This window comes from Opisthocomus hoazin, chromosome 1, assembly GCF_030867145.1.
Source record: "Opisthocomus hoazin isolate bOpiHoa1 chromosome 1, bOpiHoa1.hap1, whole genome shotgun sequence".
Classification (NCBI taxonomy): domain Eukaryota; kingdom Metazoa; phylum Chordata; class Aves; order Opisthocomiformes; family Opisthocomidae; genus Opisthocomus; species Opisthocomus hoazin.
The window spans coordinates 144,410,663-144,434,824 of NC_134414.1; the positions used below are offsets into that span (position 1 = coordinate 144,410,663).

General features: G+C 41.9%; 1 protein-coding gene across 2 annotated transcripts in view; it reads right to left on the reverse strand.

Annotated features, from left to right (window-relative positions):
• The window catches only part of BCAT1 (branched chain amino acid transaminase 1), a 75,475-nt gene that overhangs the window by 47,875 nt on the left and 3,438 nt on the right, over positions 1 to 24,162 (reverse strand). For both annotated transcript variants that reach the window (XM_075439896.1, XM_075439905.1), the window contains exon 2: positions 4,856 to 4,927. In XM_075439896.1, coding sequence (XP_075296011.1) covers positions 4,856 to 4,927 — 72 coding nt within the window. The remainder of the gene's footprint in view (positions 1 to 4,855; positions 4,928 to 24,162) is intronic.

Here is a 24,162-nt window from a genome sequence, read left to right on the forward strand (position 1 = left end):
AATGTAGTTTCATTAATGTAAACTTAGAAAATGCAATAATTAGGTTTTCCTTTGAAAGACTGTTTTTAAAATAGGCATATTGTTCTCTACAGAAAAAAGGATTTTTTCCAACTGTTTTTACCATGCACTAAATAACAAGGTATGATGCATACTGTTATAACATCTAACCTACATCTTAACTGCATAGATTGTTCCTATAATACTATTTTATTTATAATTCAAATGTTTCTAGGGTAAGATTAACACCTGTTCTTTGTCTTTAATGCTACTGCGTTATTTGTCAAGAACGTGGAACAAAGCAGAGAATCTGAATCAGCCGCAGTACGTTTCACACAGAGCCAACCAAGTTCACAGTCATTTCATGCAAAGGCTACATGTTTTAAAACGTGCAACTTAAGGTCCTATTACAAAAAACAACTACGTCTGTGTGATGAGATGTACAAGAACAAGATCACCGCCTGTAAAACTTTTTGGCAGTCTCTCAATTTGAACCACAAATGACTGCATTGGAAATAAATTTTCAGTTTCTTCATACTTCGTCCAGAGGTAAAATACACTACAGCTTTAGATTCTGTGGAAAAACTGTCAAAGATTTTGGTTTTTTATTCAGCATGGGAGTAATCTTTACGTAATTTCTACAATACCTAGCACAACATCAGCTAGTTCACAGCTTGGGCTCTAAAACATTATAGCAATGCAAAAAATGAACACTAAATCATACATCATTGCAGAAAAATCCCTGTATCCAGCACCTCACACAGTGAGACATGAGCCAGATTCAAACTGGAAGCCACACAAACATATTGGTATAGCAGTGTATTCAGTCTAGCAAGTCCAAGATCTCAACAGGGATTATTAGTTTGAGCACAGCACTGCACTAACCTGCCTGTATAGTTTCCAGTCTGCCATGGGCTCACATCCCACTGGCTCAGATCCTGGAAAGCTTGAGTCTGCCTGCAGAAGACTGTGCGGGAACACTCATGGTTATTTACAGTAACATACAGAGCCATTCTGATACAGAAGCTCCACTTAAACGTTTGTCATTCCACTGCCACAAGTCGTCATATTAGCAAGTCAATCCAAATCCACCTGTAAACTACAGCTACTTTATTCTGCTTAGGCGTGGCAGACTAGCCAGTAATCCCTAGCAGGTCCATACCACTTTGTTACTGTAAATAGGCCATTAAAAATTAAAACATAAGAACTGAACTTTGCTCAACATCATTAAGATGCTCAACTAATTCTACATAGCTTCAGATCATTAAAGCAGAGAAACATAACAGGGATAGGTAATACCTTCTTTAGGTATTCCATGTCTCTGCCTCTCCAACAGAAAATGTATTCCATAGCAAAAAGTTACATAAAAACTAAAATTGTTTTTCTGGATTAGGATTGATAACATGAGGGAAAGAAAAGGCAGTCATAGATGCCTTTAGTTTCTTAAAACCAAGTTTTACAAATTGAAAGTTGGAGCTAATATACACATTAAAAGAAACCAAATTAGAGTTATGTATGGAATTAGATCGCTGCATTACACAAAGAACAGTCACTCTGTCTTGTGACAGTAAATAAGCAGAAAGAATGCATTAAATAAACTGTATAATAATAATAAAATAAATAAAATATAAATACCAGATTTTCAATCATAAACATTAAGTGCCTTAGACATGACTGTACTATTTCATGTTATTACTGAATGAAAAAAGACACATATAAGACCAAAACCAGATATGTGCATTTATTGATTCAACATTCTGAAATATTTGCAGTGGTACAGAGGATGACTGCACTTTCCATTAACGGCTTCATACACCCCTCCTAGAGATCCGGTGCTGACAATACACAAAAACTACAAGTATAACTTCTTAGGCTACGGTCACAAACCACAGCCAGTTTTTTAAACCAATAAATACGTGCGAACAATAGCTGGTTGAGGGGGGAAGATTTCACTCTAGTGGAAGGAACTGGGTAGATAAATCCTGGAGATCTGACGTTCTGTACAATAGAGGAAACTCTAGCATAAGCACTGTTTCCTTGGATGTTCTTGGCTGTGACGATCACTAGCCTTATGTCAACTCTAAATGTGACACATTAAGTATCTTTTAAATCACAGAGCTGTCAGAATGAGATTTTTAACTGCAGGCGTGAGTCAAATTAAGGTAGTTCTGTAGCAGTTAAATTGAACAAAGTGCCACTTCTGACCTATTGACTTAAAAGACGACCATGAGAATTGAAAACAGCGAGCAGCTAGCAGAGGGGCTCAGTGCTTGCTGGAAGCTGCAGGTAGCATTCATTCCTTCCCTCCCAGTGCACAGGGATTCTCCTCCAAGTCCACCTTTCAAGTCAGGCAGAAATTGCAGTAAACTTAAAAGCAACTCACCCTACCTAAAAAGCACAGCACCGTGTTCTAAAAAGAAATGTCTTCAGAGGGCTAATCTGGCATTCAAACATTAGGCATCATCCACTTTAAACAATATGTTTTATGTAAGCATAAAACAAAATCATAGCCTTTTTTCTACATTCCCACAATCTTGGATTACCTAGTATACTGGCACAAAATTGCAGCTTTCTTCATCACAGTCAGCCCCATGGGTCAACTCAATTCCTCTTGAAATATTATTAGCTATAGTTTCTGAAATTGTAACTGTAACTGTCTTCCACAGAAGTGTTTGTGAAGTTCCACACAATGAACCTAGGCTGTTTTATTTCACTTTGTCTGGTGTTATTTTTTCCTTCATTTACAAAGTTTTTCTTTTTAATTTGACAATGAAGTTAAAGAAACTATAAATAATTATTATAATTATAATACATGACACTCCCATCATAACTTTCACACATCAACCCCCTACAGTACAATATTTTCTAAAAAACTATACCGTTTTCTGGTGACTGCAACTAATCTTCAGAAACAGAGCCATAAGGCAGGAACGGACTTGCAAATTAGACTTCAGCCTGAGCCAGCTGTTTTTTCTAGTATTATTTTCTTTATGACCATCTGTCCCACCTGCTAGTATATTTTTTCCCTCACACAGACTCTCCACTACAATGATTTGCCATTCTGGATGACATACAAGTATCGATAGAAAGGAAACTAGATTAAATCTGACTTTGTGCCACCTAATATTTGGAGCTTTGGTAAGGCACCTGCTTGACTGCTGGTATAATTAAATCGGCCTTAAGTCTGCTTTAATATATGTCCAGTTCACCTACAACCCAAGCACTATCAGAGTCTGTTGCCACTCTGTCTGTCTTCCTTCTGGACTATATCAAGGAGCGGAAGGAAAGAGCACATCGTGGTTACACAAGAGTCTCCTCTCTGTAAAGCAATTTTTGTTTTTAAATACACCAGTATACTGAATGAATCTGCCGAGATCCGTCTTGCCTATTTATTAAAGGTGAATTCACAAAACAACTCTGCTCTCCACACTAGTGAATTCTTTGGGTTGCAAAACTGGTTGCATGCCTGCTTTTGTCAACATTTTCCAAATCAGACCTTCTGGCTGAAAAGTTGTCCTAAATCTTCCTCCTTGGGCAGAATTGCCAGAGACACACAATGCAAAGAAATGAGGAAGAGAACAACTGGGAAGGGCTGAGAATGAGGAAAAAGAAATTAAATGGCGTGTTGCTACATGGCAAAATTCTGTAGTCATGGACTTTCAATAGTTCTTTGCTGTTTTCAATGAGACTAGCATCAGAATAAATCTTATCGAGCAGTCCAACACATTTTCTGCAACATTTATTTTCCATATCTGGTTAATGCCTGGCAACTAAAAGGAAAATAACTACTTGTGCATAATTCAGAAGATTGCACAGCAGTGACGCTGCCCAAAAATAAGGAAGAACATGACAGTTACAAAGTGTACCATTATCATTTCTTCTCATGTTCTGCTGACAATAGTCAGCAATAACAGGAAGGGAACTGCTGAAAAAGCACAAGCGAGGTCACCTTTTTCTGGGTACTGTTTTTAAACATCTGCAAAATATAGATGAGGCTTTTTAAAAATTGTACAGCAGGGAAAGAGAGGGGGAGAAAGAATGACAGATGTGTGGCATAAGGAATAAAGGCAAAACAAGTGCAAAAGAGAAGCAGGAAAAGAGGGAATGAGGACAGAAAGTAGAATTCAAAGGAGCACATGCTGACGGGCTTTACATTCCAACAGAAAATTAAAAGGTGACATCTGTGTCCACACAGTGCTTAAAATGAGCTCTTATTTACTAGCACTGCATTCAGGAAGGAGGCAGAGGAAAAGAGTGATATCTTAACTGAGCTTAGTTCTAAGCATAAGATTAAAGAAATAAAAGAAGGATTCAATTTCATGTCAGCTCCTGGCAGCTGCTCAGCATTCCTTATTATCATAGCCCTGTTTGCTTGTTCAGTGCTGATTACGTGCCAGAGCTGTGGTGTGGAGTCCTTCTGAGATGCTTAGCTCTGTAACTTCGAGACCAGATGGAAAAACCTACTTTTGAACACCATTTGTAATGCCAAAGTTTAACATATAATAGAATGTTACATAGACCTTGCTTGGAAAAAACCTTAATGGAGGAATCAATCTTTATTTCTACTAATTTTGAAGCAGATAAGAGTTAAAAATAAAATCACTTATTCCATTTTAATTTTTGCTTAATGACTACTAACCGTTTAGTTAGTGCCTGAAACTACAACAAATTAAAGTTCTTCTTGTAACATTCTTCATTTCTACATTAAAAACATTTTCAGCAAATGCAGCTTACAGAAATACAACGTTCAAGCGTGGCAGTAGCTATACACGCCTGCACATCACTACTATGTTGCACATTCTGCCTGGCACCATGTACTGAAACGTTTCAGACACTCCTCTGTTAACAAACAGCTTACCTTGAAAGATTCAGTCACATGCTTTGCTGTTTCTCCCAAACATCCTCCAGCCGTGCACTCATTCTGACAGCCCTAGAAGAAATTAAAACAGAGGAAAGCAAAGTCAGTGCACATTGCATAAAAGTAGATACACATTCAGTTAATTCTTTTAAGGACAGATTGTATTGAATAATCACTCAGACTTCATCATCAATAAATACATTAGAAAGAACTTTTTGATGGTTTCTCAGCACAACTTTCCACCTTTGTGGTATTTAGTTTTACTTCAGTTGCACTATTTTGCGGAACTGTATTTCAAGGTTTTATACGAGAGACATCATCTCAGATTAGATTATCGCTCTGCAGTGCGGAATGGTACAGACTACATCACAGTCTTTCATTCAAAGCTGAATAAATAAACTGTGCTTTTACACAGTTCCATCATATCCAAATTTCCCTACTAAAGCATCTACCTAACAGGCTTGCTTTTGCCTTTTCTCAAAGAAGCCTGACTAGGCAGAACAGAGAAAAAGAGAAAGAATTGGTTTTCTTAAAGCTTCATTAAATTAAGACAGCAGCGAGGAATGCCCACCTATATAAATATATAATCAGAGTATTTTGAATTACCTACTACGTTGAATGTAAGAGCTATGTTACTGACCATGCTAGAAAGGAATTGAAAGAAAAAGAGTGATGATAGTTCTAGGCAGTCTTCTGTTCAGCAACCAAAAGATAACAGACAGGTGCAAGCTGTCTATCTCAAAGCAAGATCCCCAGTTTCCACAGCCTCAGGCTACTTTGTGGACCCTCCCACACGAGCTAGATCTTCCTTGCCAGTGGCCAGTAAATGCACATTACACCCAACTGCATGGAGTGAATGAGGCAAACACAGCCCTGACACCATCTCTTGTTTCTGAGAAGCCTTTAAGAAAGAGGTGGAAAGGTGGAGTGGGGGCAGAGGTTTGGGAGAGGGAGGAAGGTGCGAGAAGCAAGACTGTCTGGGGGATGGGCTACCACAGGAATGTCTAGGGGGATGGCTTAAGGGAAGCATAACTGGCAAGATGGAGGGGGTGGCAGAAGCTAGCTCTTGAGATCTGGCCAGGGATGGGTGGGCATGGGGAAACAGTCAGGCTGGTCAGAGGGGCTGCCTAAGGGGGCAAGGGAAAGACAGAGGTTCTGAGGGATGCTGTTGCCAAGTTCTGACAGGCAAGGGGCTTCAACCCTCCAAGGGAAAAGCCCTAGCAGGAGACGGCACTGGCTGCTTGCACTTGGTAGCGGCTTTTCACCCCTCAGCCTTGCTGCATCTTGGGTGGGAAGTCCGAGCCCAGGTGGGAAACCCCCATGTCAAAGGTATATTCCCCCAAAGCAAAGAGGTGCACGGGAAACCCTTCATGGTCAGCCTGAGAGATCCCTGCCCCAAGCTCTTCACCAGGAGCAGCCCTCACCCCAGAATCATAGAAAGTTTTGGGTCGGAAGGGACCCCTAGAGGTCATCTAGTCCAACCCCCCCCGCAGTGAGCAGGGACACCACTAACTAGATCAGGTTGCTCAGAGCCCTGTCCAACCTGGTCTTGAATGTTTCCAGGGATGGGGCCTCCACTACCTCTCTGGGCAACCCATTCCAGTGTTTCACCACCCTCATTGTAAAGAATTTCTTCCTTATATCTAGCCTAAACCTACCCTGTTTTAGTTTAAAACCATTACCCCTCGTCCTGTCACTGCTGTCTCTACTAAAAAGATTGTCCCCATCTTTCCTATAGGCTCCCTTTAAGTACTGAAAGGCTGCAATCAGGTCTCCCCGCAGCCTTCTCTTCTCCAGGCTGAACAAGCCCAACTCTCTCAGCCTGTCCTCATAGGAGAGGTGCTCCAGCCCTCGGATCATTTTTTTTAGCCCTCCTTTGGACCTGCTCCAACAGTTCCATGTCCTTCTTGTGCTGAGGGCTCCAGAGCTGAACGCAGTACTCCAGGTGAGGTCTCACCAGAGCAGAGTAGAGGGGCAGAATCACCTCTCTCGACCTGCTGGCCACGCTTCTCTTGATGCAGCCCAGGACACGGTTGGCCCTCTGGGCTGCCAGCGCACATTGCCGGCTCATGTCCAGCCTTTCGTCTATCAGTACCCCCAAGTCCCTCTCAGCAGGGCTGCTCTCGATCCTTTCATCCCCCAGCCTGTATTGATAGCGGGGATTATCCCGACCCAGGTGTAGGACCTTGCACTTGGCCTTGTTGAACCCTCATGAGGTTCACACAGGCCCACATCTCCAGCTTGTCCAGGTCCCTCTGGATGGCATCCCGCCCTTCTGGTGTCTTGACCGTACCACTCAGCTTGGTGTCATCTGCAAACTTGCTGAGGGTACACTTGATGTCGCTGTCCAGGTCATTGATAAATATATTGAACAGCACCGGTCCCAGTACGGACCCCTGAGGGACTCCACTCGTCACTGGTCTCCATCTGGACATTGAGCCGTTGACCACTACTCTTTGGCTGCGACCATCCAACCAATTCCTTATCCACCAAACAGTTCACCCAACAAATCCATGGCTCTCCAATTTAGAGAGAAGGATGTTGTGGGGGACCGTGTCAAAGCCTTTACAAAAATCCAGATAGATGTCGTCCATTGGTTTTCCCTTGTCCACCCTTGTTGTTACACCATCACAGAAAGCCACTAGGTTGGCGAGGCAGGACTTGCCCTTGGTGAAGCCATGCTGGCTGTCTCGAATCACCTCCCTGGCCTCCATGTGCCTTAGCATATCTTCTAGGAGGATCTGTTCCATGATCCTCCTAGGCACAGAGGTGAGGCTGACAGGTCGGTAGTTCCCAGGGTCTTCCTTTCTACCCTTTTTGAAAAGGAGCACAATGTTTCCCTTTTTCCAGTCACTGGGCCTTCCCCTGACTGCCATGACTTTTCAAATATCATGGAGAGTGGCTTGACAACTACATCATCCAGTTCCCTCAGGACTCTGGGATGCATCTCATCAGGTCCCATGGACTTCTGTACGTTTAGGTTCTTCAGGAGGTCCCGAACCTGGTCTTCACTTACAGCTGGAGGGATTTTACCCTCCTGGTCTCCTTCATGCCATCCACTCGGGAGCGGTGAGGAGAGAGGTTGCCAGTGAAGACTGAGGCAAAAAAGTTGTTGAGTACCTCAGCTTTCTCCTCATCTGCTGTTGCCAGTTTGCCGGTCTCGCTTGTGAGCGGCGGGGTACGCTTTCTTTGACCATCTTTTTCCGGCTGACATACCTGTAGAAGCCCTTCTTGTTATTTTTTGCATCCCTTGCCAAGTTCAGCTCCAGCTGTGCCTTGGCCTTCCTGACCCCATCCCTACACAACCGGGCAGCTTCCCTATACTCTTCCCAGGAAGCCAGTCCCTGCTTCCACTGCCTGTGCAGTTCCCTCTTCTTCCTTAGTTTGACCAGCGTCTCTTGCCTCAGCCATGCCGGTCTCTTCCCTTCTCTGCCCGACTTCTTACACTTGGGGATCGAGAGCTCTTGCACTCTCTGGAATACATCCTTAAAGACCTGCCAGCTCTGTTCTGTTCCCCTGTCCCTGAGGACCGTTTCCCAGGGAGTCCTTCTGACTATCTCCTTGAAGAGCTGGAAATTTGCCCTCCTAAAATTTAGGGTCCTGACTATGCTCTTCATTATTCCCATTTCCCTCAGTAGCATTAGTTCCACCAGCGCGTGGTCACTGCAGCCCAGGCTACCTCCGATCTTGACATCCCCAATGAGCTCACTCACATTGGTGACCACCAGGTCTAGTATTGCATCCCCTCGGGTAGGGGTGCTTATTACCTGGCTTAAGAAGTTGTCCTCAATGCATTCTAGGAACCTGCTGGATTGCCTACAGCTTGCCGTGTTGCTTTCCCAGCAGATGTCGGGGTGGTTGAAGTCCTCCAGTAGGATGAGAGCCTGCGAGCGCAAAGCCTCCTGGAGTTGGAGGAAGAACGCTTTGTATGTCAGCTCCTCTTGATCTGGCGGCCTGTAGTAGACACCAACCACTAGGTTCCCTTTGTTGCCTCTCTCCGATTCTTACCCATAAGCTTTCGACCTGCTCATGGTTATTCTTCAGGGACAGCTCTTCACTCTGCAGTGTTTTCTTGATGTAAAGGGCAACGCCCCCGCCCCTCCTTCCTCGCCTGTCCCTTCTGAACAGCCTGTAGCCATCAAGAGCTACATTCCAGTCCTGGGATTCATCCCACCAAGTTTCCGTGATGGCAATCAGGTCGTAGCTTTCCAGCAGCACGATTGCTTCCAACTCCTCCTGTTTGTTTCCCATGCTGCGTGCGTTTGTATAGAGGCATTCATCTGAGCTGTCAGCCTCGTTACCTTCATAGCAGAGCACCTCTTTTTTCCCTTGAGGTGCTTCATGGGTATTTTCTTGTTGGCACCTGATACCTCAGGCGCCTCCAGCTCCCTTCTGCAAGACTTCCACATTGCTGCAGTGTCCCTCGCATGCTGCTGGGCAATGGGTTGAGGGCTCCTACTAGCCCCCCATCCCTCTAACCATTGTGTATCCTCCCCTAGCCTGTTGCTGGCAAGCCTGACAGGTTCCCCTTCGCCCTTCACCTCTAGTTTAAAGCCCTGTCAATGAGCCCCGCGAGCTCCTGGGCAAAGATCCTCTTCCCCCTTTGAGAAAGCTGGCTCCCATTTGATGCCAGCAAGCTTGGTGCTGTGTATGTCGTCCCATGGTCAAAGAACCCAAAGTTGTGGCGGTGACACCAGTCACGGAGCCATGTGTTAACAGACTGAGTCTGCCTATGTCGCTCAACATCTCTGCCCACTGGAAGGAGCGATGGAAAGATAACCTGTGCTCCAGATTCCTTTACTAATCGTCCTAGGGCTTTGAATTCTTTTTTAATTACCCTCAGGCTACTTACTGCAACTTTGTCCGCACCCACGTGGAAGAGCAGTAGAGGATAATAGTCTGAGGGTTGGACAAGTCTAGGAAGTTTCCTAGCAATGTCTTTGACCCGTGCTCCTGGGAGGCAACAGAATTCCCTGAGAGGAGGGTCTGCCCGGCATATCGGACCCTCTGTTCCCCTCAGCTGGGAGTCTCCTACAACTATGACTCATCTCTTCCTCCTTGTGGAGCTGGTAGTAATACGAGAGGGAGGTCCTTCTGATCTTTGTGCCTCCTCCGATGTGGATGGGTCAATCCCTGCACCATCCACTGTCCTGTCCTCCACATCTAGAGCCTCATACCTATTATGCAGAGACACCTGTGGAGATGTGGTGGGCAAGGGAAGGGTTCGCCTCCTGCCCTGATTGCGGACTCGCTTCCACTCACTGTTTTCCTTTGCGTCCCTTCCTTCAGCCCGATGGGGGGAGGTTACTAGTGCCCTTTGGTCCCAGGCCTTTTTTACAGGTTGTTCCTGGGTAGACTCCTGGGTTGTCAGGGCATGGCTCCACCAGTTGATCTCCTGCTCGGCTTCCCTGATGCTCCGTAGCCTATCTACCTCTTCTCTTAGCTCTGCCACCAGTCAGAGTAGATAGTCCACCTGGTCGCACCTTATGCAGATATTCCCTTTGCTGTTGTCCGTTTCTAGCACTAGCTGGTGGCACTCACTGTAGCCAGAGGCCTGGACAGCTGTGTGCTTTCTAGGGACCTCAGTCTGGGTTGAGGCTTCCTTTCTGACCAGCAGGGAAGAAGCAGCCTTCTGACAGCAGGGTGCCATGGCTGGGCATCCTTCCTGCAGATGAGTTGCCTGAGCTTGCCTCGGGAGCCTCCTCCTTCCCTGCACGCCCTGCCTGCGCACACTGCCGCGCAAACTGCCGCGCCACTCCCTTCAAGGAGGGCTGCAGGGTGCAGGGTGGATGGCAGTGCCATGGAGACACCAGCACCAGTCCTGCAGCAGCCACTGTCCTGTGGGGCCAGGACTGGGGCTGCATGGCTCACAGGCTGTGGAGCATGACGCATGCAAGGCAAAGAACATGATTTTTTTTTACCCTTTTTGCAGATCTTGGGGATACAGTAGATAGGGGGGCAGGGAGGGAAGCAGTCTCTTCAGTGGGCCTCTAACAGCTAGCAGGCTTGCTACCAACAAAAGAAAAAGCAAACTCCCAGCCACAGCAGATCTTGCTTCCTCTCCCCGGGGAGGCCCCAGCATCCCTCCTGCCTTCTCTCACCATCAGCTTTAACCCTTCTCTTCCTCTTTTTTTCTAACCCTCTACAGCCAGACATGCAGTCACAGCTACAGGCTCCTTCCTGTGAACGAAAGGAGGATCTGCTGAGAGAAATCACAAAGCCCTTTACAACATACCAATATGTTTTCCCTTAAAACCTTATTAAAAATATGCTTTATTTGCTTTAATGCTTAGGGTTTCTTTTTCCAGAAAGCCTTTCTAGTAGAATCTGTTCAATGGCATTCAGTGTCAGAGCTTAGCAGGACTAAAGTACTACCCAAACTGAGGGACAGTCTGAACTAAGCCCTGTATAATAGGTCCTTGCTTCCCCTGCAATTCTTCTAATACTTCCAAATTCAGCGGTAAAATCCCAGTAGACCTTCGCGACACCATCAGTTTATAATATTTAAGTATCCTGCAGACGAAATTACGCCAACTGATTTTTCTTTACGCTGTAGCGAATTAGGACGGAGAGCATGCTGGGTACCAGCTAACAGGATGGTAACTGCCGACTGCAAAGCAAGAATTTCTCAAGCAGCTCCAGCTCCGTTGCTGGCTTTTGTCTAATATCTAGTATGCAAAGTTGGATTTTCTAACAATCGCTACTGGTGACAGCAAATACTGACAAATACTCCACCATTATGCTTCAGTTTCTTCCCGTCTCTGCTTTATGAAATTGCCCTAAGGCAAGTGTTGGCACCAACACAGAGAGGACCAAAGCTGGATATAGTCTAATATTCTCTTTCATGAGCTTTTAAAAGATAGAGAACTTGTACGTGAATTTCAAGTGTGGACGACCTACAGGAACAGCTCTCAGGGACTCCATCAGGTTGCCATTCAGCTCAAGGTTCCCACTGAACTCAATGAAGTCAACAGCCCATTTTTTGAGCATACGCTGTGGGGCCAATCCTGCTTTCCATGAAGTCATTACGTTTTACAGATTTAACTCATATTTAAAGCAAGTAGCTAACTGCCTTTGTTAACCACACTGAGATTAAATTGAGTTAATCCCTGAGCACTAGAAAGACATACCACAATTACTTTCTAATTGATGGAGTCATATTTTAATGGCTCCATGGCTTTTAAATCTGAAACATGTTGTTAAATGCAATAGGGGAAATTACTCCCTGGTTTAGTGCCAACATCGCCAAGGGAGATACGCCAAGCATAAATTTGCCCTTTGTGTTTAATAGCATGGTAGATTTAAAACTGCATCCATTAAAACACTGATGTTATCCTAACGATACATTTGAGCCACTGGGTCAATGCCTTCTCAAAAGTCACTCCAGTCTGTATCAAGTTGCTATGCAACTACACAAGCGTGACAGTATTTCTTATGTTGTGGTGTAGAACTAACAACATTTTCTTTATGGTATACGTATCTGCTTTTTCTAAATTGGAAATAGGGCAGTATTTCAGTTTTCCCTTCAAAAACATTGAAATTGCACATTGATTTTATCCTTACAAAGCCTGTATGAGAAAAAAAGTGTAAAGCATTACACTAGATTAAATTTTATTGAAAAATGGGGTTTATATGTCATTGTATCACTGAGAAACCCCACTAAAACAAAGACCTGGTGATGAGTAATTTTGTCTTTGCTTTTATAGATTATCTTAATGTTACAATAACTATTACAAATTCTTTAGCATTTACAAAAATGATCACAATATGCTCTGTCAGATCATAGTCCTCCTTCATATTAATACTTACTTCCAATCTATCTTTCATATAAAAATGACATAAGCCATAGGGGACTTCGCCTCCTCCCAACATGTGAAGGACCATTGTGTGTGTAACACTTATCAGCACTTCTGGAAATTTTATACTTGGTAGTTGTCACCTGCACTTCTGCTGGACCTTTCCCAAACCTGAACACTTAACTCCTGCATTTGGACCTCAGACTGTACTAGACATATGTGGTTTTTACATCTTTTAGCATCAGGACGCTCCAATCAATGCCTCTTGGCTTTCCCTGCTGTCTTTGACACAACTTCTCTGATGGCTATTCTGTTGAAGGCATGACACCTTGTAGGCAAAATATTGACCTGCAACAGCAGCCAATCAACTTCACTATTACCATGTTGCCATGCCCCTAGTAATGTTCATCTTCTAGAGTATCCTCATGCATCTCACAGCTTCTTCAAAACAGGGAATCTACCTCTTTTACGCAGTCAGATCACTTGCCCTTCAACTGGAAGGACCTTCTGCTGCAGAAATAGGCCCATCTCCTGCCCAAACTCCCTAGAGTTCCTATACTACATGAATCTGGCTTAGTTTTTCCTGTGCCCTCACCCTTGGTGTAGCACCAGTGGTGCTACCAGTGGTAGCACCAACATCTTTGTTCTCGTTTGAGATTACCTCTTCTATAAACTGTGATTCTACCAGATCCTTTGTCAAACTGCTGTTCTTAGGTTTTACCTAACCCATTATCCCATAGGCTCATCCTCAGTTATGAAATAGCAACTGAAGATTTTCAGAACCTTCATCACTGTAAACTTAAGCTGCAAACTGCACTTTAACCTATGATCCATGACATTATTTAATAAAAAACATGGCACCAGTTCTCAAAAAAAAAATTTGCAGTTACCTCTATATGCCTTATGCTTTGTCACCCTTTTTCAAAGAAATCTAATTCTTTAATCCTTTCTGTGCTTACTTTCCCTGTGCTTAATTTTCCCTGTTTAATAGCTCTTCTCACCACTGAGGAACAGAAATCTTTCCCTAGTGCAAGACAGGAGTAAAGAAATATCTTGCAAATAATTTCTACAGAATTCACACTTTCAGCTAGGAAATCTTATTGGACGCTTTTCACAACAACTCAAGATCTGAAGTTTCACAAACTCCTTAGTCATCTTTTTGGTTTCACCAGTGTGTGTTTACCCAAGCCAGCCCACAGGCAGCTCTGATGTCTCCACTCTGATTGAGAATTTCATCAACAGCACCAGTGCCCTGGTTAGAGTACCACCAGTGACAGGGAACAACACAAAACTCAGTTTCATGCCCATGAAAGAATTGTAGACAGTGCTTTGTCGGCAGGTGTTGGTTATTCACGGAGGACAAGAACCTGAAGAAGCAAACAAGCCAGAGATACACAGCTGTGGCTGCATATAGCTCCTTCTACTGTGGCAACCCTGTCTCCTGCTATGGAGAGAAACTTAAAATCAAGATAATCTTGCAGCAGTCATCAGGCCCCAGCAAAGATGGAGCGGGAGTTTCCTCTCCATCACAAGTCATATGAAAAACAGTTTCAATGAAGAAAGTCCTTTCAGAGACATTTCTCCAAGATAAAGCAGTGTTTTACTGCTTTCTCTCCATGCTTGCTTCTGGCTACTAAGTGTCTGAGATATATTTCATGCTCTAATTTACACTGCAAGGATAATGAAATTAGAATACTTATCAGATTCCAGGAATCTAGCAGATCAATAAATTCAATTACATGACTTATACTATGGGACTGCCTACAGGCAAGCCAAATAAAGTGTGAGATGACAGGTACTTCGGCATTCAAAGCCATACAAATCAGAGTTGTCCTTCTGTACCAGGTATAAAATAGAATCTAACATACACAAAAGCCACATATTCTGTGTCTTGCTACAGTCATATAAAACACTTCCATGACTTCAAAACAGTTTTCATCTGCCCCTAGAAAATGTTAATACAGTTTGGCAGCCACACCACATAAAAGATGCATCTGCAGAAAAAAACTGTAATGATGTTCATCACTTTAAAAAAAAAAAAAATCCACCCGCCATCAGGCTGAGAGAGAAATTCTGAATATTACTGCAGGGCTGAGACATGTAATACTATTTTTAATATCAACTAAAAAGATATTTACTTAATGACATTTATTAAAGAATTCTAGAGCTCAGGAAGCTCATTTATGGAATCTAACAGCCAGGCATGTTTACCTCAGCTGTCATGGGAGCTGCTGCATGATATAAAAATATTTTAATACTGCCTTTATACTGTATGTATGTATGTCGACATGAACATACACATGTGTGTGTTACCATGCAAGTACGTTCACCAGGCTTGGTCATTTACGTGACAGCATGGCACACCTTATCCACACAACTCCTTTTAAACCTACTCTTTTCGAAATCAAGACAGAAGGAGCAAGAAGACTAATTCTTAAATTGCATTTCTAATCACTTACCAAGCCAAACAGAGATCTTTGAGGTGTCTTTGTTTCTCAGATTGAAACACTCTCCATGAATTGGCTTGACAATCTCAATAATGAATTTAAAGAACATGTACAGCACAAATCTCAGAGCAGCTCCAATGATACACCTCAATGTATGCACGGATTTCTCATTTGTGTTGATTTCTGCACTTCCAATACATTTCTTTAAGGCTACATTTACCCACCTTATACCTGTGCTGATGCCTTGTCAGTTGGGCATTGTCACCTTACTGTGGCTGCTTGCTCAACCTTGAGCCAGCACTACTGTTGGTTAAACAGTGAGGCAGTGTAATAACAGCATACAATAAAGAAAAATACAAAACAACTAGCATAGCAGAAAAAGAAAGCTTCCACATTATTTAATGATCATTTTGCATCAGAGTAAAAGCATCAGGGCTTAGGATATACAAGAGTTTCTTTACCTAAGATAGCTGCATTGCATGAAGTAGGGTTGTTTTTAAATACATTATCATTAAATAAGTCCAAAAGACTGTGCAAGGCACTTATCTGCTGGCTTGAGCAGTTTATTTGGTTTAATTTAAGGCTATTTAAGTAGTTTGAATGAAACTGAAATATGCTTCTCTTGAAACAGGTATCACTGTTTTTATTACATTTAAATGAAAGACAATTCAGATTATATAAGCACAACTTATTGGTTAGAAAAACCTTAAAACAGAGGACATAAAGAAATGGAAATATTCAGTTAGCCCATCCAAGATTCATGTTTAGTAACATTTATAGCTATAGCACTACTCTAAAAGCAGACCAAGTTGGTTTTACAAGATTAAATAAATGCAGGACAATGTTGCCAAAGTAAAGTTATTGCAGTCAGCACTCAGGTGAGAAACATCTCTATGAAATAATGTAAATTTTTTGACTCGGTGCTTAAACTAGTATTTGAATGAGTTCAGTAATGCCTAATCTGTTGTACAAAATAGCTTGTGTCAGTTCACCTGAAAGGTAGCAAGACTAGGCAAGGTGAAGGATAACGGCTTCCAAAATCCAAAAAAGAACGTGTGCTTGACAAACTGGATTACCAAGAAGGTTAAAGAGAAGACAAGAGTTCATCAGAAATAGAAAACAGATTAATTTGTGGTAGCTGACTAAGGAGAACCTCACCAGGGATCTATTCAGCTTCAGGCTAAAATTATTTTGCCAGATATTTAAAAAAATTTACAACATCAGCTGTGAAATACACTCATACAATATGGAGTCTAACATGTGATCCTTCCCAACTGAAAAATATGGAAATCCTACCACCAGTCTCATCCAATACAGAACACAAAGCAGCTGTACATCTCTGTATGGTGTCCTTTTACTCAATAGTGCTGTCTTCATAAATTTCCTGCACAACCATACAATCCCCCTTCCTATTTTCTTTACAGAAATAGGCAAGTACGCTAAAGAAATCCTCTTCGTGAATGACCTCCAAATGCAATGTGCTTAACCTTGATTTCTAAGCCCACTGCTCAAACTGTTCTTGTTTGTTTTCCTTTGTCTGACCCTCTTGTTGCTCTGTCACACGCCAGTGCCATTTCCTCTGTCCTTACCCTCTTGCTCAGTTCACGGACTCTTCCCTTCTGATTGAGGAAAACAGCCTCCTACTATTAGGGGAATAGGCAGATGACCTAATGGAGCTCTTCCATCTATAACTCCTATGAACAGTGCCTCTAAGTGCCTCTTTTGTTGGTTTGTTTGTCCGCTCTAGCATTAATTAGGTTTTAACAAGTGCATTGTTTGCTAGAATGGCATAAAGGAAAACATGTTAAAGCAACCAGCTGGATCTAGTTGACCTATAAATTCATCAGCCTGTTTTCTAACTAGATAGTGTCTTATGGCTATGTGATATGGTTATTACTTAAACAGAATAAATGAAAACTCTGAAAGTCACCATGGTTTTATTGTGTTAGGCCTCGTTCTCACTGATATGAGACCTTTTACATCAATCTGGAAACAACAAAGGGTATAAATGCTATTAAATACTTTCCCCTACCACTGTAAAAGGGCTCTGCTGTTTACCACAAGGAAGCTTATGTTCATTACACTTTCTCTAACACTCCTCTTTGCTCATGTGTTCTATAATGCCAGGTACTAAATTAACACTTTAAGATTCTACAGTAAAGTTAACCAGAGATGGCATGCATTTTTAACTGCATTGTTATACCAGCAAAGACAAGCCTAAGCACAATAAAAATTATTCTACTTGTTTTCCTCAGGGATTCAGTTATACTGGCTATATGTTTTATTCTGACACAGCTGCACAGGTAAAGTACAGATATGATTTAAAGATGCAGAAAATACAGCTTAAAAATTATTAGTGAAATTCCCTGATGGTGGGAACTATACACAGATCCTGCAGCTGATGAACAAGGCAAGTGGCTTGATGCAATTACCAAATGATAATTTGAATAACATGAACGCATACAGAGAAGAAACAAATAAAATCATTGTCTGAAGAGTTACTATGGGTTTAGAACTGGAAGCAGACAATTTAGTGCAGGAGACCAAGGCTTCTGCAGTTTAAATAAATCATTGTAGACTCCTAGGCTAAAAAAAAAAAAACAAACAACAAAAACCACAGCACAGTGGTGGATTCTAAAATGAGAACTGACATGCTGAAAGACAAGACCTAGCAGAAGAAAACCTGTATTTAAAGGCATACTCCTGTTTGCAAACTCCTTGATAACTGGAACCAGAAGAAACACAAGGTCAGGCCTGAATCACTGGCCTGTGTAAGGGGTCATTTGTAGCTGTTCTCAGAGTGCTTAAACCGTGTCCCATTTAAGTTCATTTTGCTCTGGAATAAAGGTTTACATAAGTCGCTGAGCAATGATGAATCACACACTGAAAACAAAAGCTCTGGGAGAAGAAAAAAAAAAAAGAAAAAGTCTTTTGGAGGAGAAAGGAGTTACTTTTTTTGCCAGAAATCCTACCAGTCCCATTAGAGATAATAAAACAGTAACTTACACAGCTGGCTCTCGAATAACACTAAGTACAATAAAACATTATGCAACTGTGCATGTGGTTGCTGGTCTGTAAAGGGCAGGCATATGCTGGCTTGATACCACATCTAGCCCTGATAACTTTGCATGGCCTGTTTAATTCATCACCGAGTATCAAATGCCACTGGTGCACAAGCACAAGAAGCACAATTTTCTGAATTGCGTTAGGCTGTTAGTGCAGCTATTGCCTGCTCCCCGCTTTCCCAAGCGCTTTGTTTAGCTGTTAAGTGTCCAACAGATGAAGCAGATAGAGCACGGCAGCAGCTGTCTGACCTGGGGATCTGAATGGGCTCAGTACCGCGGGGTCAGTCTGCCTGACTAGTCAGAGGAGTACTCCTTATCAACGTGCTTCTCTACTGTGTTCGTTTTTTCAAATGGCTGAGCACAGTCCCTCTTTTTTGCACACAGGCAGAGCTGTATACACCTAGATATGACTTCTGCCTCGAGATTTGGCCACAGTGCTGCAGAAGAGCACAGACTTGAGCTCTCAAGGCTTACAGTGGATTGAGTGATCTAGTACCTCTCATTAAACGGGTGATGCAAGCCAGGGAAGAAAAAAACAAATAAATAAAGACAGCAAGCTTTGTCTAGTGGTGTTGCAAATACTGTCCTTTCTCTTGAATTCTGATGGTGGGCTGATCTGTGTGATGCTTGCAGTTATTTTGCTGTTTGTTCCAGACAAAGAACTGAAAACTTCATTATTTATAAGCTTTAAATGAATCTTCTCACTGTAATACCTGAAAGCCTTGAAAATTAATACTGGGTCTACAGTGACAGCAGCACCTAAATGAAGGAAGGTAGAAATATCTGTCTCTTCTACAGCCAGGAAACTGAACCTTAGATTGTCCCTTTGGCGTACCTCACGCTGGTTGGCAGCTGCTTCGGAGAAGTCACTGGGAGGCTGACAGATGCCAGAATAGGGTGTGTACATCTCACCAGGAACTGAATCTATAGCTCCCCTTCCTTATAGAGGCATACTCATCAGATCCATTACAGTTCTTCTTGAGGAAAAAGAACACGTGTAAATGATTTATGTGGTTTTGGCTGTGCCCTCCACTTGCAGCTAAGCTCTATGCAAGCTTCTTGCACAACAGGACACAGGCAATGGCTGCTGAAGACCTGCCTATACTAGCTCCAGTGGGTTTTAAGACTGGCATAATTGGTTTGAAGTAATGGGAGATCTCTCCTCGGCTTTTACCAAAGCCTGGGTTTTATGCTTGTGACATGTCTTTTGCTGTGTGCTCAAACACTGCCTTAATTTGATTTAACTGGACACAATTCAACAAAGTAGAAAGGAATTTGAAGCTTTCCTCTTCGTGTAAAGGGCACTAGGAGCAAAGCTAACCTGCAGGAAAAATCCTTAGCACCTCTTTGAAGACAGCACCTATGACGATGTTTGTGTTCTTGTTCAAATTAACAACAAACTACAGAGAGGGGATGTATTTGCGTGATAGACATCCAGCTCAGAATATGCTAGGAACTTCTCTTGCTTTACAATCTTTATGAGGTTCAGCAGGTGCTATAAAAGGCAGTAAGCACAATCCACCACACCAAGCAAATGTAAATAATCCCATGGACGCTTACTAATAAGACAAGAAAAGCAGAGCACAACTACAGTATCACACATTACTCCCTTTAATGTAGAAAAACACCAAGACAACAGCTACAAGAAACTGCTTTTCTTGATAAGGTCTGCTCAAAAGAGGTAAAATCTTTTAAACTAGCGACAAAGTCAGATACTCCACCTATCTAGTATATATTCAACTGTGTAACAACTCTAAAACAGGGAAAAATCACACATTATAACACTCCAAAATTTTGGATGTTGACTAAAGGTACCCTATGTGTCCTCTTTAAATACGCTGTGAGCAAGCCCTTCATATGAAATCCCCTATCATTTGTTGACAGTGTTCAGAGCAAACTGGATTCTGCCCAGGGAATTTGAAAGCAAAATAGCACTCAGCACATTAAAAGTGGCCTTGAAAAAGTATGGTCGCAGACTAGGTATTTGTAGAGGTGTCAGCATTAAGAACACGTTAAGCATTCAAAGCAATCAGAGTCCGTTTGCCAAAATTATAGCCTGGTAAAAGGTCATTGCAATTAAGATTGATACAGTTTCTTTTAGAAAAATGATAACTTTGACATACGAAGAAGTGGGACTAATAACGTAGATAATAAACAGGCTTATGACAAGTAAGGTAGGCTTGTCCTCTTACAGCGCAACGTCTGTATCAATAATCAACCAGCCCTGCTCAGCTCAATGAATCTAAATTGACAAATGACTTCTTTATAACATACTCATGAACCAAGGGTTTTGCCCAGCTTCATCCCACATGAATATCAATGCTCTTTACTAGAATATCTCTGTCATTTCTGAATTTATGAAGCTGAGAAGCATCTTAAAACAGTTTAGAACTGGATCTCATTTGTTGAAATCCGGTTCACCTGGAAACGACAGGACTGAACAATAGCTTTACACGTATCTTGCAATAAACGTTTTGCCCAAATGAGATGATGAAAATATTGCTGACTACAGCAAAACCACTTAAAAGATGATCAAAAAGGAAACAATTGTAAATGCAGCATTTTCAGCTCAACAGAGAACCAGAAAGGAATGCTGATGTTACTGAATTTCTATCTCCAGATGTCAAGAAGAGAATCAACCTGTAAATGCCAAAAATCATCTCAAAAAGGTGTTGAAAGGCAAAAGATAATATTCAAAAAATAAGCTATTCTGATGGTACAGACACCTGTCAATATGAAAAAAAAGCATAGACTACAGAATCATCTTTGTATTCTATAAAGCACTGTGTAATGCTGAGGACGAAGCCTAGGCCATGGACTGGACCACAGCACAAGATCAGATTTAGAAAAAAGCTCAGCTGTGTTAGAAGGATATAGAAAGAAGAAAAACTGAATTGAACCAAATACAGTCAAACAACCCAATGGACTTGCTTTATGGTTACAGAAACAAAACACTTCCCAGCATGGGAAACTGATTCATTTGTCTCTCAGACTGCACTTCTGTTTTCAAAGACAGTTAATCCAGTTCAAGGCAGTGTTTGCAATTTAGTTCCCATGCACATATAAATATGTTACAGCATATCTAACCACCACACTTGCTTAAAAAGCAAGTTATATACTCATGATGGACAAATGCCTCAAATATGCAGGCATGTAAATAAAATACTGGTTTTATTTCTGTGTGCATGCATGTGTGTACACAGCTGTACAGCTATGACAAAAATTGTGGCTGTGTAGTCACTGTGCTGTAATACCCCATGCTCTAACTACTACTTCATGTTGTGTATGGAACAAACTCAGCTCACATTACACTTTTCTGCTAGCACACAACTATTCATTTTTATAGCTTTCACCCTCTATAATTCAGGCAATACTTTCTAGCAACTAGAAAGGGCTGTTTTTTTTCCAGTTTGTGAGTAGGCACTGCCTCAGTATAGGGCAGGATTCAGAAGAACTTGCAGTTTTGACCCTTAACACTATCACTGACTGTGACCTTGATAATTCGACAATGTTAATAAAACTTGATGTCCTGTTCTCAAAAATTCTTATAGTATTTCTGAATGTTTTAAAACTGTAAATCCTACTTAAAAAATAGACTTTTTTATTCATCCAGGATCAAAAACTTCATCTCTCCACTTGTTTCCTCAAAATCAGGGAAATAAAACCTGCATCTTGCATCTGGTAAGAAACTTACTTAAGCGCTAGCCTGCTAAATACGTTGAGCATACCCCAAGCATTACAATTTGCTACAAAGTTTTCTTCCCCATATTGTTTTGATTAAGAATTTCCTTTATTTTACTGGAGGGTGAGAAACTCGATGCATCGACAGAACTTACACCATTACTGCTGATTTTAAGTGGACTTTATGCAATTTTTAATGAGTTGCATGATGATGTGCAGTTGTACGAAACCTTGTGAACTACTAATTTTGTTGTAAGAGTAGAATAGGAAATTCTGTATAGTATATTTATAAATTATATTTAAGATACAGTAATTTAAAGTTTACATTCCAGAAAATTAAGTATCTTTTTTTTTCAGTGTTTCTTACAGTTTTACCAGTGTTTTATTTCCCATCTATCAAAAATCACACCATTCAGAAAATGTAGCATCAAATATTACAGAAGTGAAAGCTACTAGACAGAACGTTTTCAAAACTTGTAAGAATGCTAACAATGCATTGAACTTTACTTCCAGTCAGTTGCATCGAAAAGAAGTGAAAAAAAAGTAAAAAGAAGACCTTGTGAATTCATTTCAAAACCAACAAGAAGCTCTTATTTTTCTAAAAAGCCAGAAGAATTACGAAAAACCCAACCTTAAGAAAAGACTTTTGATTCCCCAAGATATCCCCTTAAGTTTCCCTTGACAGTAGTAATTTCCCTAGGAGTTTTGACTTACCTCTTCCCTCCCCACGGCCAGTGCCTACTGGCACAAAGATACTTGTTTAACAAATTATTCTTAAAATACACGATAAGAAAAAACAAAAAAAGCCTAGCAAAACCAGGATGTATTCTGATTATGAGAAAAAGTACTAGCTTGGCTCTCTGATGTGGATGGGGAAAGAAAGTACAGTACTTGGAGGGAAGGCGCTGAGTATTGACAAATCTTACCATGGATCCAAAAAAGGTAATTAAAGCAACATGGTGCTTGAGGGGTGTTGTGTGGAAACAATCACCCCCTCTCCAAAACCCCAAACACCCCCCCCCCCATCCCCGACAAACAAAGGGTCCAAATAAAACAGCATTCTTGTGAAAAGACTTGCACCAACATTACTGTTCAACATCTTCTGTTAAGCGCTTGAAGTTCCTTGAGATAACACACAAGACAAAATATTACTACTGTACTGACATGTTAAAGAAATTAGCTTCTGCAAAGAAATCTGCCTATAACGGTGATTTTAAAGACCATCATTGCACAGAGTTCTTTGTACTGTTAAAAACAAGCAGAGCTCTGGACAAACATGTACTGATCCACACTACCATGTCAAAGACTAAGACTGGATGTGGGGAAAAAAAAAAATCTAAAAAAAAAAAATCTTAGTTCATAAGCTTTTTTCCAGGACCATAGGAAAATCCAGGCTGAAGGTGGCCGCAGGAGGTCTCTAGTCCAACCTCCCGCTCAAAGCAGGGCCAGTTTTGAGCTCAGACCAGATTTCTCCAGGCTTTATCCAGTCTTGAGAGTTCCCAAGGATGGAGACTGCACAGCCTCTCTTGGCAACCCATTCCACTGCCTGACTGTCCTTGTGGGGAGAATTTTTTTGTTAATCGCAGTCTGAACATTTTTTGTTTCAATTTATGCCACTGTCTGTTGTCTTCCTACCACACATCATTGCTGAGCCTAGCCCCTTCTCCTTGATTTTACTCTAGATTTTGGAAGGCTGCTACTATGTCACCTCAAAGCCTCCTCTTCTCCAGACTGAACAAACCCTGTTCCCTCAGCCTCCCAGTGTCAAAGTTTAAAAAAGTTCATTCCCATAGAATCATAGGTTGGAAAAGACCTCTAAGATCATCAGGTCCAATGATCCACCCAACACCACCGTGTCTACTAAACCACGTCCCGAAGTGCCACATCTACACTTCTTTTGAACACCTCCAGGGATGGGGACTCCACCACCTCCCTGGGCAGCCTGGTCCAATGTCTGACCACTCTTTCAGTAAAGAAATTTTTCCTAATATCTAATCTAAACCTCCCCTGATGCAACTTGAGGCCATTGCCTCTTGTCCTCTCGCTAGTTACCTGGGAGAAGAGACCAACACCCACTTCAATACAACCTCCTTTCAGGTAGTTGTAGAGAGCAATAAGGTCCCCTCTGAGCCTCCTCTTCTCCAGACTGAACAGCCCCAGCTTCCTCAGTAAGGGTAAGGCAAGTTCAAGCATTTATTACAGAAGTGAAACAAGTCCCAACAGTCTAAATAAAATTAAACCAGCAGACATGACTTGTGTAGCACTGGTCTCTCCAAATGCTGCTGGAAATTAATACAATCAGAACCTTGTGGAATTAA